Source organism: Manihot esculenta, chromosome 1, assembly GCF_001659605.2.
Source record: "Manihot esculenta cultivar AM560-2 chromosome 1, M.esculenta_v8, whole genome shotgun sequence".
Taxonomy (NCBI): domain Eukaryota; kingdom Viridiplantae; phylum Streptophyta; class Magnoliopsida; order Malpighiales; family Euphorbiaceae; genus Manihot; species Manihot esculenta.
This window is the reverse complement of record NC_035161.2, coordinates 42,819,892-42,837,485: the sequence shown is the minus strand read 5'-3', so window position 1 is coordinate 42,837,485 and position 17,594 is coordinate 42,819,892. Positions and strand designations below refer to the sequence as shown.

General features: G+C 46.4%; 1 protein-coding gene across 1 annotated transcript; it reads right to left on the bottom strand.

Annotated features, from left to right (window-relative positions):
• Positions 1-4,955: 4,955 nt before the first annotated feature.
• LOC110611205 (tropomyosin-like) lies at positions 4,956-5,570 on the bottom strand. The gene has a single exon (XM_021751384.1). The coding sequence runs from the start codon at positions 5,568-5,570 to the stop codon at positions 4,956-4,958; it is 615 nt and encodes a 204-aa protein (XP_021607076.1).
• Positions 5,571-17,594: the final 12,024 nt, after the last annotated feature.

Sequence of the window (17,594 nt, the reverse complement as noted above, 5' to 3'; positions counted from 1 at the left end):
TACCTAATTAGTTTTCTGAATTACTAAAATTTCAGTTTCCTCTATTTAATCAATTTTCACTCCCATTTTCTATTTTTTAAAATTAGTATATTTAATTAGCTCGGCTGTTACTATAATACATAGTTATATTATTTTAAAATATATCACAATTTTAAATATACACTTAAAGTGGTTCTTTTATTTATTACTTTTTCACTTAATTAAATTTATATTTATATATACATATCTTGTTCAATAATATTATACTGTGCATTAAATATTTTAATAGTAATTAATTAAATATTATAGAAAACAATAATATATAAATTATATACTCATAAACAATAGGTGATGACCACTGGATTTCTTCACTCCGGTATGGGGCCAGACCCACGATACCAGCCCATTATCTAGAAGCCCTCAAGCTTCGTACATGCATCAAGTCCGATCCACTCAGTCTAGAGACCGGACTCCCATCAATCTCCTCAATCAGGCCGGCCTAGCTCTTTGGACCCTACGAACAAATCCTCTCTGGGTTCAGCCCATATCATATCTTCCGGTCCAGCCCGGAATCAGGAAGGAGACCTATCCATCCTTCACGTGGGACCACCCGCACGCGCGTCCGGGAGAATCAGGGGCCGTTACGCATGGGACAGCGATCTGATTTCCTCGTACATCCATATCAACGTGACAGGGACAGGTGACCCAATGACATACATTCTGTTACACGTCACTAGCGGACAAAAGGAAATAGATAAAAGGAGAAATACTCCCCTCTAGGTCTAAGTTTTCTCTCAAGCTTACAGAACCCTTGTAAAACCCTATTTTTCTGAATCTCAGATCATCAATTGGCGCCGTCTATGGGAACGAAGGAGATCTTTTCATCACTGGAGTTCCATTCTTACAATACCCACTGAGATCCACAATGGCTAACTACAACGAAAACGTCACTCCAAATGACCTGAGCTCTGCCCAAGAGGGGCAGCAGTTCTCCTTTTCCAGTCCTACAACTCCAAACAATCAACCACCTATCCCTTTCAACCCCTCGCCAAGCTTGGCAGGGAATGCTTCCGCCGCTACCTTGTCCAACCAGGACCTCCAAACCATCGCCCTTCAACTACAAAACACCGCCCACTGGTTGAGGCAGATAATGCAGCAACGGGGCCTTAGCACCCCAGCAAACGTATTGCCAATGATAAAGGAGCCCCAGACTAATGAACCTCAACCTACCCTTAACCATCCCCAAACAGTTAGCCGAGAAACCGGAGAAAGGGGGAGAAGAGCTGAGGAAGAAGAAGAACCGGAGGCCAGGGTTCATGGAAGGAGGGTGAGAGAGATGATTGAGAACGATGAGGCCGACAGTTATTCTGCCGGAACAACCAAGTGGACGAGAAGCGAAGCGGAAGAAGAGGAATACCGTCTGGAGAAGAAACCCAGGCAGGAAGATGAAAGTATAGACCAAAAGCTGCAAAAGATGAGAGAGCAGCTCTTGGCCGAGCTGGGAATAAAGGATCAGAACCAAACTCTCTTGCCCACCTCTTCACCCTTCTCGAAGTGGGTGCAGCAGGAGACTATTCCCAAGAAGTTTATGATGCCACCTATGGTTGCGTACGATGGAGCTGGGAACCCCCGGGAGCACGTCTTGAACTATAAGACCTTCATGAAGCTACAAACTCTTTCAGATGCCTTGATGTGCAAGGTATTCCCTACGACGCTCTCGGGGCCAGCACGGGTGTGGTTCAACAGTCTTGAGGCCGGAAGTATCAGCAGCTTTGGAGATCTGGCCACTCGCTTCATCAGCCGATTTATCGCCGGGGTGCCCGCAGATAGAAAGATGAGCTACCTGGAGACGATCATGCAGAGGAGAGATGAATCGCTCAGGGAGTACGTCGCTCGTTTCAATACGGAGGCCCTGCAAATTCCTGAGCTCAATGAGGGAATGGCGGTGGAAGCCATGCAGAAGGGGACGACCTCCGCCGAGTTCTTTGGCTCATTGAGCAGGAAGCCTCTAGAGCCGAAGTGCTCATGGCCGTCCAGGACAAGGAGTTCCTCCAATGGCCCAAGCCTATGAAAACGGAAGCAAACCAACGAGATCCTGACAAATATTGTCAGTACCATCGTACGCACGGCCACGACACTAATAGCTGCTTCCAGCTAATCACAGATATCGAGAGGCTGATAAAAAGAGGGCACCTCAAGAACTTAGTAAAGAAATCGGACGGACAGAGGCCTCAGCCCAATCCGGCAGCCCAAGTGCCAAAGAGAGCGGGAGCTGGACTAATGAATGATGGGTCTAGTGGGACTATCAACATGATTGTTGGGGAAAGTCCAGCCCATGGCTCCGGTGTGTGAGCCCGGAGGAGGCAATAAAGGTGATGAAAGAGATACACAGGGGAATGTGCCGAGCTCACGAAGGAGCAGGAACACTGGCCAATAAAATATTCAGGCAAGGGTACTACTGGCCCACTGTTAAAAAAGAGCGGCAATAGGCAAGTTGGCACCGACCTGAGAGGGCCCCTTCAGAATAGCAAAAGTGGTCAAGTCAAGAATATACCGAATTGAAGATATGCACGGAAACCCTGAGCCCCATGCCTGGAACATCTAGCACTTGAAAAGGTACTTCCCCTGAGGTATCGTCAAATGTAAAAGACCTATTGTATCTTAAAGCATGGTAATAAAATAGACATTGATTATCCTCCCTATTCATTATTTGTCTCTACTCACATTGCTTTCATGAAAGAAACAAAAAAGAAAAAAGAAACAGGCAAAAATGCCCAAGACCTCAGTTAGGTAAGTGGTCGAGCTCCCAAAAGGCCCCTGGCACCACAAAACCGGCTGAGGCGACGAAGCGACAGTAAGGACAATGAGCCTGAATCTTGCGCAAGACCTCAAGGAGGTACAAGACCAGGAGCAAAAACGGCCGGCGGGATCTCCAAGATCTCCCCGGAGCAAAAACGGCCAGGATCCCGTAAGATCTCCTAGAGCAAAAACGGCCAGGATCCCGTAAGATCTCCTGGAGCAAAAATAGCCGGCGGGATCTCCAAGATCTCCCCGGAGCAAAAATAGCCAGGATCCCGTAAGATCTTCTGGAGCAAAAACGGCCAGGATCCCGTAAGATCTCTTGGAGCAAAAATGGCCAGGATCCTATAAGATCTCTTGGAGCAAAAACGGCTAGGATCCCGTAAGATTTCCTGGAGCAAAAATGGCCGGCAGGATCCCCAAGATCTCCCCGGAGCAAAAACGGCCAAGATCCTGTAAGTTCTCCTGGAGCAAAAATGGCCGGCGGGATCTCCAAGATTTCCCCGGAGCAAAAAATGGCCCGGATCCCTGAAACACAGCCCGCATAAGGCTCGTCAAGAAAGCAAGAAATTGAGTATTGACTTCACAGTGAGGAAGACAAAATTCCGAACTCCTGAGCCCGTCACACAGATAGCGCAAAAGCTTAAGCAAAGAACAAAAATCTGAGCTCCTTAATCCGCTGAATGGACGGACTCACGACAAAAGTAAGAGACCCTGCCCACAGCTCGGATTAACTCACAGTAAACAAACACTTAGCAAAAATGACCCTGGGAGAGAAAAACGATAAAAAGCTAAACTCCCCATCCCAGTGGAGCATACAGCCCAGACCGCACCGACTGACAAAGGGTCACTTCCAGAGGGACCAGATATCCGAGCTCATAACCAAAAAGAGAGATAAAATAGTCTAAAATGAAGCCGCGCAGTTACAAATAAAGTCTAGGGATTTACCCCCTCACCACTCATGTAATAAATGCTGAGGAGGTAAAGGGGCAACCCGAGGAGAAATCTAATGGCGTGAGCATATGAGACCCCAGCTTCAGTTCCTGTCAAATCAGAACTAAAAGCAAAAAGGCCAGCCCTGCTCATCACCTTTAAAGGTACATGATCTGACTTATTGTTATTAAACAAAGGCTGTATGCCTGAGCTCATAGTAACGAAGTAATAAGAGAAAAATGAGGATGTCCTTACAAGAATCATAAAAACTCGTAGGTCGAGAGTTTAGCCCACTGTTAAAAACAGAGCTCATGGGTACAGCTAGTCCAGCTCGGAAAGAGCTTACAGATAAGAATGCCTTAGTGAAATAGATAAATTTATAAGTCAAAAGTTTAGTCAATTGATAGAATTTTAGTTCTGACGGACTTGAAGGCAAAAAGGAAAAACAGTATAGTGGATTCCTTAGAAAAATTACGAAGCACATAGTTTAAGTGTTTCATTTTTGACAAGTAGAGGTAAGAACACCTCAAGTACAAATGATAATCAAAAATAAAATTTCATTAAAGGTGAAGGGAAATTTACAATCTAATTATCTAAGATTACTGGAGGGAAGATTGTCCTCAAGGGACTTACATTTCTAGGCGTATCACTATTTATATTGCTATCACTATCTACATTGCTATTCTCTATACTAGCATCTGCATTACCGCTTGTGGGAGGTCTAGCGCCCTCTTGCTCAGATCCCCCATCACCCACATAAAGTACCATCTCCTGCCCCTGAGGCCCAGCACCTTCCTCTCCTAGCCTTACATCCTCCTCTTGAGCACCGGAGTCATCCCCCTCAGGTTCGAGGACCTCCACATCTTCACCATCCAGCTCGGTGTCTGCCTCAGAAGCCCCAACCACGGCGCGAGAAGCCCCTTTTGGCAAAGGTCTGTCATCCTCCCCATAAATCACATCCTCGCCATCGGAATCCTCCTCTCTAGCTCGGAGTTTAGCCAATGGGATGGACGGGTTATGTCTGGCCTCCCTCAAGCCTCGATTGAAACTCGAGACGAACATACGAAAGCCTTTATTCCATATTTCTATCTTCATCTCGTCAGAAGCCTTATATTCCGCAAGTCGTCTCTCGCAGGCCTCAGCCATCTCGGCTTTGAACTCAGAAGAGTCCTTATAATCCTGGAGATGAACTTCACAGGCCTGCTTGATCTCGTCCTTCAGCTCAGGGGACTCCTTGTACTCCCTCAAGCGCTCCTCGCACTCCAGCTGGACCTATCTTCAGCCAGCTTGGCCTCTTTGAGCAAGGCCGAGCACTTCTTCTCCAGGGATTCAACTTGTTGGCAGAGCTGTTGATTCTGAAGTTGAGACTCCTCTACCGCCAATGTCAAGCCCTTAACGTTGTCAGTTTGCTTGCTCAGCTCTTGCTCCAGAACCACGACCCGAGCTAGAGCTTCATTCCTTTGAGCCAACGTGGCATCAAAATCTGCCTTTAACTGCTCATTCCGGTGCTGGACCTCCTCCTTCTGGCTCACGGCCTCGTCCCTCTCACGCAGAGCGTCCACCGTGGAAGACAGCTGCTTTAGAACTTCCTCACAACGGACCTCTACTGCAGCTGCCCTCTCATCAGATTCCTTGAGAACCCTCCTGGCGTGAGACAACTCCGCTTCCAGGGACTGGGCATGATTTTGCCCCTCAACTGTCTCCCCCTCAGCCTTCTTACGGGCCTCCAAGGCCATGTGCAAATCAACCTGGAGGGACCTGTAGTCTTCCCGGATAGCGGCGAGATTGCCCCGGGCATCGCTGGTCGCTGATAAGTTCTCCTCAAGGCGCGCCTCTTCGATATGACCAGTGAGGCCCATTCTACGCCCCTGGTACGATGTAAGAGAAAGACTAGTGAGGCCCTTTCTACGCCCCTGGCACTACTAGAATATGTAGTGGGCTATTGGTGACAAGTTCATCCTTAATGTGATTTGTTTGTGATGTGATGCATTCCATGAGATCATATGTTTTAAAAATAATGCTTTACTATTCTTCTCACTGGGCTCTAGTAGCTCACCCCATTCCCTTAATCCCTCAGGTTTGCAGGTACGGGATAGACCAGGAGGTCAACAGGAGTAAAGTCATGATTTATGTAATAGCTAGATGTGGACATGGAAATAATGTAATGTGAAATATAGTACAGTAATGTAATATAATGATGTTTATTGAGTTATAGAGTTGTACTTGACCCTAGTATGTATGTTGATCCCTTTTGGATATATGATCTTTTTAAGGAAAGGTTTTATTGATGCCTATGTAAACCAAGCTTAATGTATGTTATGTTACCCCATTGGAGCATTTGTTGAGGGCTCCAGTGTGGGGTTTTATGTTTATGAGTTGGTGCATGCACAGGTTAAGCTTGGTAAAAGAAAAGAAAAAGTTTGCAGTTTTATGTTTATGTGTGATCATGTATGGGATTAAACAGGTTTACAGGATGTATGTTAGGCTTGCTTCGGGTCCCGGCGGCCTTAAGCCGATCTGGATCCTAGTGCCGGTAGCGGTCCGATTTTCGGATCGTTACAGATTGATATCAGAGCCCTAGGTTCATATGGTCGGACCTATAGTGTGTCGGGCTCATAGATGTTCTAGAAGGTCAAGCATAATAGGAAAAATCATGTCCACTAGGATAGGATGTAGAATCATGTCTTGAATGATGATGTGAAATGCCATGATGTTATGCATGTGCATTAATGATATGCTATGTATGTGATGTATGCGATATGGGTTCATGTGTTTCCACATGAACCATTTGATGCTAATGTTTTGTGTGCTGTTTTTCAGTAAACAAGATGAGAGGAACTCGTCGATCTGCACTGTTGACTGGAGTACCACTTCAGGACGAGGGCACAGATGCCCGTCCTCCTGCATTGCCTAGGGCAATGTCCTGCAGGTCTAGCAGGGAGAGAACGTCAAGGGACCCTAGAAGGTCTTTTGATGTGAGCAGAAGGGGAACAATTCAAGGTGGAATGTCAGAAGATGTGGGGGATAAGATGGATGTGAATCAGAGGAGGGATGGCAGTCTTGGTGTAAGCATGTCTGAAGAGGGCATGGGAGAGTCTCAAGGAGGCACTCAGGCCTCGGGATTTGTCCAACCACCCCAATACCCACCCTTTTCACAGAATCCCGGGTATTCGATGGGAGGTACTTCGGATTACCCCAGGTTTAACCCTTATCCTTCTCACATGCCATACCCACTTTTCTACCCACAGTACCCTATGTACCCACCCCCATCCTTTTATCCAGGTACAGCAAACCCTAACCCAGGGGATGTTGTACCTCCTCCACCACCGATAGAACCTATGGTCCCAGAAACCCAAGTACCTAAACCTAGCTCATCTAGAGGGAGCAAGGTCAAAATGATCGATTACATGAAGTTGGGTGCTCCCCAGTATGAAACAGGCGCTGATCCGTTTGAGTACCTCAATACGGTCAAGATGATTGCAGATGAGCTAGGGGCTGATGATAGTAGAGCCATTCAGATGGCTGGGTTCACATTAAAATGCAAGAAGGCCAAGGATTGGTTCAAGAATGATGTGAACCCGAGAGTAGATAGTCTTTCATAGTTGGAGTTTGTAAATGAGTTGCAGGATGGGCTTTCCCTGATAGCTCAAGGGAGTTGAAGATGTTAGAGTTTGAACAGTTGAGGCAGACCGACGAGATGAGTGTAGAAGAGTTCACAGACAAGTTTTTGGAGCTGTTGCCGTTTTCAGGGCAAACTTTTGATTCAGATCAGAAGAAGGCTAGGAGGTATATCATGAAGCTACATTCCAGATATTCCTCCTTGATCCAATCAGCAGATAGGGAGAGTTTCCATGCCATAGTGGATATGGCCCGAAAAATGGAGGCTAGTGCCATCATTCAAGGAGCAGTTAAGCAGTCAGTGGCACAACCTTATGGTTCCAAGACCCCAGGCGAGGGAAGGTTAGACCCTTCTTCTTTGAGTTCAGCAGCTTCAGGCAGTAAGAGGTGGAGCAGTACCACCAAAAAGTCAAAGAAGAACAAGTTCTAGAACAAGATCAAGTCAGGTCTGGGATTAGGAGGTGGCTCGAGCTCGGGTGCAGACAGTGCAGTATGCATGAAATGTGGGAAGCAGCATAAGGGAATATGTCGGTTTGGGACGTCAGCCTACTTCAGATGTGAGCAAGAGGGACACATGGCACGGGAGTGTCCTAGAGCAGCTTTTATGGCACAGTCCCAGCAGACAGCTTCTGGTAGTGTGGCTCAGCCAGTAGCTCTAGCCTCGACTCAGGCCAGTGGCAGAGGCAGAGGGAGAGGGGCAGCCTCTTCTTCAGCGGGTTTCAGGGGTGAAGGTCCATCAGCTCCAGCACGGATCTTCACGATGACACAGCAGGAGGCGAACACATCTAACACCATGGTGTCAGGTAATCTCGTCATTGGTTGTTCAGATATTTATGCCTTAATGGACCCTGGTACATCTCATTCTTTTATTGCTCCGAGAGCCGTCGAGAGGTTGGTTTTGATGGTCTCTGTGTTAGAGTGTCCCCTATGGGTCAGTGGACCCAAATGTGACCCGTCAGTGGCAGAGTCAGTCTACCAGTGTAGTCCAGTTTTTGTTGCGGGGAGATGCCTTTCAGCCGACCTTGTGGTTCTAGATTTGGCAGATTTTGACGTCATTCTAGGGATGGATTAGCTATCTACCCATGGTGCTACCTTGGACTGCAGAGACAAGGTAGTCAGGTTCAGAGGTCAGGATGGGTCAGAGGTTGTCTTCAGAGGAGACAGGAGGGGTACACCTAGAGGTTTGATATTAGCCCTATAGGCTCGTAGGTTGCTCAGGAGGGGTTGTCAGGGTTTTCTAGCTCATGTGAGAGAGCTGGATAGTCATGTTAGAGAGCCCGCCTCAGTGCCCGTGGTCAGTGAGTTTTTAGATGTTTTCCCAGACGAGCTGCCAGGTTTACCACCTGCTAGGGAGATAGAGTTTGAAATATAGTTGATGTCGGGAACCAGACCGATCTTTATCCCTCCCTACAGGATGGCACCAGCTGAGTTGAAAGAGTTAAAGGAGCAGTTGCAAGAGTTGGTAGATAAGGGTTTCATCCGACCGAGTACCTCACCTTAGGGTGCTCCGGTGCTGTTTGTGAAAAAGAAAGATGGATCCCTTAGACTTTGTATCGACTACAGACAGTTGAACAAAGTCACTACCAAGAATAAGTATCCGTTACCTAGGATAGATGATCTATTCGACCAACTAGCAGGAGCGGGTTGTTTCTCCAAGATAGATCTAAGATCCGGGTACCACCAGTTGAGAATAAGAGAAGAAGATGTGCTGAAGACGGCGTTCAGGACCAGATATGGGCATTATGAGTTCCTTGTGATGCCGTTCGGGTTAACCAACGCCCCTGCAGCATTCATGGATCTCATGAACAAAGTTTTCAGCCAGTATCTGGATCACTTCGTTATTGTCTTCATAGATGATATCTTAGTATATTCCAGAAATGCAGAGGAGCATGCCCATCATCTGAGGATAGTTCTGCAGACCTTGAGGGAACACGGCTTGTATGCCAAGTTCTCCAAGTGTGAGTTCTGGTTGAGGAGCATTTCATTCTTGGGGCATGTTGTGTCAGAAAATGGAATCGAAGTGGACCCCAAGAAGGTGGAAGCTGTAGCTAACTGGCCTAGGCCCACTACAGTGATATAGATCAAGAGCTTCTTGGGTTTGGCAGGTTACTACAGGAGGTTCGTTCAGGACTTTTCTAAGATTGCAGCTTCTATGACCAGACTGACTAAGAAGAATCAGAAGTTTATGTGGACTGACCAATGTGATGAGAGCTTTGAAGAGCTGAAGAGAAGGTTGACTTCAGCACCGGTGTTAGCTCTGCCGAGCAGTGATGAGAACTTCACAGTGTATTGCGACGCGTCCCGTGTGGGACTAGGTTGTGTGCTAATGCAGAATGAAAGGGTGATTGCTTATGCTTCTAGGCAGCTGAAGAAGCATGAGTTGAATTACCCTACACATGACCTAGAGATGGCAGCTGTAATCTTTGCACTCAAGATGTGGAGGCATTACCTTTATGGGGTTAAATGTGAGATCTTCACAGATCATAAAAGCCTGCAGTACATCCTGAGTCAGAGAGAGTTGAACCTGAGACAGAGAAGATGGGTAGAACTGCTTAGTGACTATGATTGCAAGATTCAGTACCATCCGGGTAAGGCGAATGTTGTGGCAGATGCCTTAAGCCAGAAATCACTTGGCAGTTTGTCCCATATCACAGCAGAGAGGAGACCAGTGGTGAGGGAGTTCTATAAGCTCATGAATGAAGGTCTACAGCTAGAGTTGTCTGGTACAGGTGCTTTGATAGCCCAGATGAGAGTAACACCTGTGTTTCTAGAGCAGGTGGCTCAGAAACAGCACGAGGATCCAGAGTTAGTAAAGATTGCCAGAACTGTTCAGTCAGGCAAAAACGAAGAGTTCAGATTTGACAGCAAGGGGATCCTCCGCTATGGGAATAGATTGTGTGTACCAGATGACGTAGGTCTGAAGGGGGACATTATGAAGGAAGCTCATAATGCCAGATACAGTGTTCACCCTGGAGCCACCAAAATGTACCAAGATCTAAAAAGAGTTTATTGGTGGCCAGCTATGAAAAGAGAAGTAGCACAGTTTGTGTCTGCCTGCGAAGTATGTCAGAGGGTGAAGCTGGAATGCTTAACCCACTACCTATTCCAGAGTGGAAATGGGAGAATATTGCTATGGACTTCGTGGTGGGGTTACCAGCAACGTCCAACAGATTGGACTCTATATGGGTGATTGTGGACAGACTGACCAAATCTGCTCACTTCATCCCTGTCAGGAGTGGCTATTCTGTGGACAAGTTGGCGCAGGTGTATATTGATGAGGTTGTTAGGTTGCATGGGGTTCCTGTTTCAATAGTGTCTGATAGAGGATCCCAGTTCACCTGCAGGTTTTGGCGGAGTTTACAGAACGCTATGGGTACCAGGTTGAATTTTAGCACTGCTTTCCATCCACAGACTGACGGACAGTCAGAGAGAACCATCCAGACTATAGAAGATATGCTCAGAATGTGTGTGCTAGATTTTGGCGGTTCTTGGAGGCAGCATCTACCTTTGGTGGAGTTTGCCTACAACAACAGCCATCATGCTAGCATAGGGATGGCTCCATATGAAGCTTTGTATGGGAGGAAGTGCAGGTCACCTGTCTGCTGGGAGGAAGTTGGAGAAAGGGCCTTAGCAGGGCGTGAGCTTGTAGAGATCACCAGCAGAGTAGTGCCCATAATCAGAGAAAGGATCAAGACTGCTGCCAGTCGGCAGAAAAGTTATGCAGATATCCGCAGAAGGCAAGTAGTGTTTCAGGAGGGGGATTTAGTATTGCTCAAGGTGTCTCCTATGAAAGGGGTGATTCGGTTTGGGAAGAAGGGTAAGCTAGCTCCACGGTACATCGGACCCTTTGAGCTCTTGCAGAAGATTGGGAATGTATCGTATAAGCTGGACTTACCTACTTCAATGGAGAGAATCCATCCGGTTTTCCATGTTTCTATGTTACGAAAGTTCGTGTCAGATCCGAGTAAGGTTCTTAGTGAGCCTGATGTAGAGATCCAAGAAGATCTCACCTATGTTGAACAGCCAGTGAGGATCCTAGACACGCAGATCAAAAAGTTGAGGAACAAGGAAATCCCTATGGTGAAAGTCCTTTGGAATCACCACAACATCGGGGAGTGTACCTGGGAGACATGGTAGTCTATGCTCCAGCAATATCCTCATCTCTTCTAAGGTTAGTGTTATGTGTTTTATGTGTATGTTTATGTTTTATGCTATGCATGTGCTAGTTGAGGAACATTCGGGGACGAATATTCTTAAGGGGGGAAGAATGTAATACCCGGCTAGACTTCGGTATCGAAATTCCTACCGTCCGGTGGAATCTCGGATGTCGGAGACCTCTAGAAGGGTAAAATCATGTTTTCATAAAATGTTCTAATGTATTTTAAGGTTTTAAGTAAGAAAGAAATTGAAATTTGAATGAAAAAGACCATGGAGGGAAATCCAGGTTCGGCCGCCGAACTTGCATGAGTTTTGGAGGCACTTTAGGCTTCCGAAGGTGGCCTGGCCAGCCCCTATAAGAAGCTTCATGGCCGAAAATGGGCGAGTTTCTTCCCCATTTCCGGCCAGAGGTGAGTCCATGCCCTCCCATGGTTGATTTTGATGATTTTCCTTAAATCTTTCAAGTTTTAACAAGTTTTATCTTGGTTTGAAGATATTTGAGCAAAAAGAGTGAAGTTGTTAACTTGGAGACCCCAGGAGCTCGATCTCTCCCATCTCCGAGTTGGATCGCCTCTCCTCTCGATCTTCAAGAGGTAAGAGTAGATCTTTAGCTCATTCCATGTTTTAAACAAGTTTTATGAGATTTGTGGGGTAGAAATGCATGTTTAGGTTAATGGTGAGTTTGTGGTTAATGTATGCCATTTTGAGTTGTTGTGTGATTGTGTTGGGGTTTAGGTTAGTTTGAGACCCCTATATGCTTGTTGGCTTGAGTTTGCATGTTGTAGAATAGCTAAATGTGAGTTTGGAAGGTTTGGGAGGCAAATGTGCATTGCTTGGCTGAGTTTTGCTACTTTGGAAGAACTCAGGTTCGGCAGCTGAAGGGACTTTCGGCCGCCGAACCTGCCTGTGGAGGCAAGCCTTTGGCTGCCGAACCCTGCCCCCGAAAGTGGACTTTTGGCTCTGGAGGGGAGTTTCGGCCGCCGAAGGTGCCGCCGAACATGCATGAGTTTCGGATCTGGAAGCAACCTTCGGCCGCCGAAAGTGCCGCCGAAGGTGCATGACTTTCGGCTCTGGAGGGACTTTCGGCCGCCGAACCTGCCGCCGAAAGTGCCCTGTTCAGCCTTCCTTTGCATGATTTTCTATGCATATTTGTGATGTTTTAGGGGGTTTTGGGGGAGTAGTTTAGAGTCATGTTCATGTATGTTTGGTCCCTCATCTGAGTCCACCTGTGTAGGTTCGGACCCGAGGAACCGAGGACCCCAGCAGTGAGTTAGCTGCTTCAGTGTCTTTCAAAGCTAGCCTGAGGTGAGTAGAATAACTCCTTATGTTTCAAAGTAAATAATGAAAGTTTTCACGCATCATGAATGCCATGAAATATATTAGTGTAACGACCCGGAAATCGGACCGCTACCGGCGCTAGGATCCAAATCGGCTTAAGGCCACCGGGACCCGTAGCAAGCCAAACATTCATCCTGTGAACCTGTTTAATCCCATACATGATCAACAATATACATAAAAATTTTGAACTTTTCTTTCATTCAATTACCAAAGTCAACCTGTGCATGCACTATATATAAATATAACCATAAACATTGACCCCTCTTTGGGATCTCATCAATGCCCCAATGGGTGACATAACATGTATTGAGTTGGTTTACAAAAACATCATAAAACATCTAAGATCATGTATTAAAAGGGATAACAACATTCTATGGTCAAGCACAATAGGAAGATCATGTCCACTAGGATAACACGGGAGATGATCCATTTGAATACCTCAGATCAGTTAGGATGATAACCAGTGAATTGGGAGCTGATGATAGTAGAGCCATTGAAATGGCGGGGTTTACACTTAAGTGTAAGAAAGCTCGAGAATGGTTTAAGAATTATGTGGAGGCATTACCTCTATGGGGTTAAATGCGAGCTCTTCACTGATCATGTATGAGATTTACAGGTACCCAGAGAGTATAATAGGCTTGCTACGGGTTCTGGCGGCCTTAAGCCGACCTGAATCCTAGCGCCGGTGACGGTCCATTTTGGGGTCGTTACAATTAGGGTGCTTGCATTAGAATTCACGAATATGTCGCATCGCATATTATGTTGTTGATGTGGATGAATGTTGGATGATCCATTAGCCCTCATATGATGACATGATGTGGTACGATACGGTATGGTATGTATGACCAGTGAGGCCCATTCTACGCCCCTGGTACGATGTAAGAGAAAGACCAGTGAGGCCCATTCTACGCTCCTGGCACTACTAGAATATGTAGTGGGCTATTGGTGACAAGTTCATCCTTAATGTGATTTGTTTGTGATGTGATGCATTCCATGAGATCATATGTTTTAAAAATAATGCTTTACTATTCTTCTCACTGGGCTCTAGTAGCTCACCCCATTCCCTTAATCCCTCAGGTTTGCAGGTACGGGATAGACTAGGAGGTCAACAGGAGTAAAGTCATGATTTATGTAATAGCTAAATGTGGACATGGAAATAATGTAATGTGGAATATAGTACAGTAATGTAATATAATGATGTTTATTGAGTTATAGAGTTGTGGTTGACCCTAGTATGTATGTTGATCCCTTTTGGATACATGATCTTTTTAAGGAAAGGTTTTATTGATGCCTATGTAAACCAAACTTAATGTATGTTATGTTACCCCATTGGAGCATTTGTTGAGGGCTCCAGTGTAGGGTTTTATGTTTATGAGTTGGTGCATGCACAGGTTAAGCTTGGTAAAAGAAAAGAAAAAGTTTGCAGTTTTATGTTTATGTGTGATCATGTATGGAATTAAACAGGTTTACAGGATGTATGTTAGGCTTGCTACGGGTCCCGGCGGCCTTAAGCCGATCTGGATCCTAGTGCTGGTAGCGGTCCGATTTTTGGATCGTTACAGACCACACTCGCCGGGGACTGGTGGGTGATGTCCTCTGCATTCAAGATGTCATTGTTAGAAGCGGACAGCAGGGGCACCACCGAGGTCTTTTTCTTTTCGAGTGGAGGCAAAGTAGGGTCCGGGCGTCTGGGAGCTCGAAACTTCTTAGGAGCTGGGGCAGGAGCATCTGAGTGGAGAGGACGCTTGCTCGCCATCCTCCCAAAAACTTCTTCAGGAACACCTGAGGACTCCTTTTGGGGAAGAGCATCCTCAGCCGTTCTAGTCTCGGTAGCCTTCACGAGGATATCTCTAATAACCAGAGCATCCTCACCAGCAGCTTCTCTTACATCCTCATCCACAAGGATGATCCTCGCTTCATCTCCAGGAGCCGTCTCTTCAGTTAAGGGGGTCTCGATTCCCCCCTCAGGGGCCTCCCCGGAAGGCAAAGTTGAGTCTGCTCTCTCCAGCTCGACACCCACGAATGACCCAGCGGTATCTTGTGGAGCTTTCTTCGCTCCCTCAGCGGAAGTTCATTGGGACCGAGAAGCTCGAGGGGGCTGAATAGCCGAGCTCGGCCTGCTGCTGTGGGACCTAGCCCAATCTGGTTCCTTGGGTACTCGATTTGGGAGCTCGGGAGGAGGGTGGAGCAAGAGGCTTACCCACCATCCTGGTAGAAATAGTCCTGGCCACCTCTTGGGTAGCCTCTTTCACCGATCACCCAGCCCAGAGGGCGTCCAGAGCCGTGTTCATGCTTTCGCGAGACAGTATAAGGTTCTTCGGGGGGCTTGATCTGGTCCATCTTCGCATTAGAAGCTGCAAAAGTCCAAAATCAATACAAAGTAAGACATCCTACCACACAGATTACAAAGGCAAAACGACACAACTAAGTGGAGTAAAGTACCCGCTTCTCTAATATCACGAAGATTAGACACAAACATACACTTCTCGACATCATACTTCTTTTCAACAGAAGTCAATCGAATAAACTCGACTTGCTCGGTAAGGCTCAGCTGGGGCAGGTCATTGCAGTTCAGTGAAACATCCTCCCAGGAGAGTTCTAGGTCCCAAATGAGCCCGGACTCCTTCTTGAGCTCCACTACTGCAAAGCCCTCCATCCAACCCTTTATTGAGTCCTTATGACCCGAAAATATTGAAAGCTCCCCACGAGGGGAAAAATAATAAAAACCCTGGATTGCTCTGACTAATCGAAAGAAGGAGATAAACAAATGCACTGTGGGTGTGAACCCCCAGCTCAGACATACAGATTCAAAAGAGGACATGAACAGAATGGAATTGGGAACTAGCATCCGAAGTGTAACGACCCGAAAATCGGACCGCTACCGGCGCTAGGATCCAGATCGGCTTAAGGCCGCCGGGACCCGTAGCAAGCCTGACATATAACCTGTAAACCTGTATAATCTCATACATGATCAACAGCATACATAAAAATTAAAACTTTTCTTTCCATACTCATCAACCAAACTCAACCTGTGCATAAACATTAACATAACATTGATCCCTCTGTGGGATCTCATCAGTGCCCCCAAATGGGTGACATAACATATATTGAGTTGGTTTACATAAACATCATAAAAATCTCTAAGATCATGTAATTAACAAGGGATAACAACAATCTATGGTCAAGCACACCTCTAACATCCATATACATCATCTCATTACATAACTATACTGATTAAGACATTACATTACAATTCGATCATGTCCATTACTAGCTATTACATAAACATGACTTCTTTACTCTATCCGGACTCCTGCTCTATACTGTACCTGCAAGCCTGGGGGTAAAGGGAGAGGGGTGAGCTAAAAGCCCAGTGAGTGAACTATAAAACATATTAACACTATGCTCTAATGAAATGCATCATAACACAGACAATTCACATAAGGGTTGGGTGAACTTGTCACCAATTAGTCCAAGCTAGCATGGTGCCAGGCCGTAGCATGGGGTCCTGGTCTTCCTGTCATACATACATTACTTACCATTATCCCAGGGCCTCCTCTGGGCTCCTGGTCTTCGAGTCCCACAATCGTGCCAGGCCGTAGAATGGGGTCCTGGTCTTCCTGTCATGGACTAATTGGGTCATCCAACATTCACCCACATCAACAACAATCGATGCAATGCGGCATATTCGTGAATACTAATGCAATCATCCTATAGCATAATCATGATGCATGAAACATGATAAAACATTTAATTTAAAAGATTAAGTTTAGTTCCACTCACCTCAGGCTGACTCTGACAACACCGAAGCAGCTGAACTCACTGCTGGGGTCCTCGGTTCCTCGGGTCCGAACCTACACAGGTGGACTCAAATGAGGGACCAAACATACCTGAACATAACTACAAACTACTCCCCAAAAACCCCCTAAAACATCATGAAACAACCAAGGAAAAACATGCAAAGGAAGGCTGGACAGGGCACTTTCGGCGGCAGGTTCGGCGGCCGAAAGTCCCTCCAGAGCCGAAAGTCAGGCAGGTTCGGCGGCACCTTCGGCGGCCGAAACTCCCAGACAGAGACGAAACTCATGCATGTTCGGCGGCACTTTCGGCGGCCGAAACTGCCAGACAGAGACGAAAGTCTCCTTTTCGGGGGCAAGCTTCGGCAGCCGAAAGGCTGCCTTCCCAGCCATGTTCGGCGGCCGAAAGTCCTTCGGCTGCCGAACCTGGTTTCTGCCAAAGGGCAGAAACTTGGCTCCCAATGCACATTTCGCCTCTAAACTTATCAAACATGCATCAAACCTATTCTACAACACACAAACACAAGCATACATGTTCCTAGGGGTCTCAAACCATCATAAACCCCATCTATAACACATCAAGCAACTCACATTGTTCAAGAACACACATTTATACCCATAAACATAACCATAACCTAAACATGCATTCTAACCCATAGATCTTGCATAAAACTTATTTAAAACATAAAACGAGCTTAAGATCGGCTCTTACCTCTTGAAGATCGAGAGAGACGACCAAAAAAAACTCGGAGTTGGGAGAGATTTGGTTCTTGAACCTCCAAGCTCCAAAACTTTTCTCAAAAGCTTAAATCTTCAAAACCAAGTTAAAACAAGTGAAAATCTTGAAAGATTTAGAGGAAGAACATCGAAAATGGGTGAGGGACGGCGGAGAGCTCACCTTGGCCGAAAATGGGGATAAGCTCGCCCGTTTTCGGCTAAGGGACCCTTTTATAGTGGCTGGCCAGACCACGT

What these genes read in the sequence shown, in the direction of transcription:
- LOC110611205 (XM_021751384.1), bottom strand. Translation starts at nt 5,570, where the DNA reads ATGGGCCTCACTGGTCATATCGAAGAGGCGCGCCTTGAGGAGAACTTA.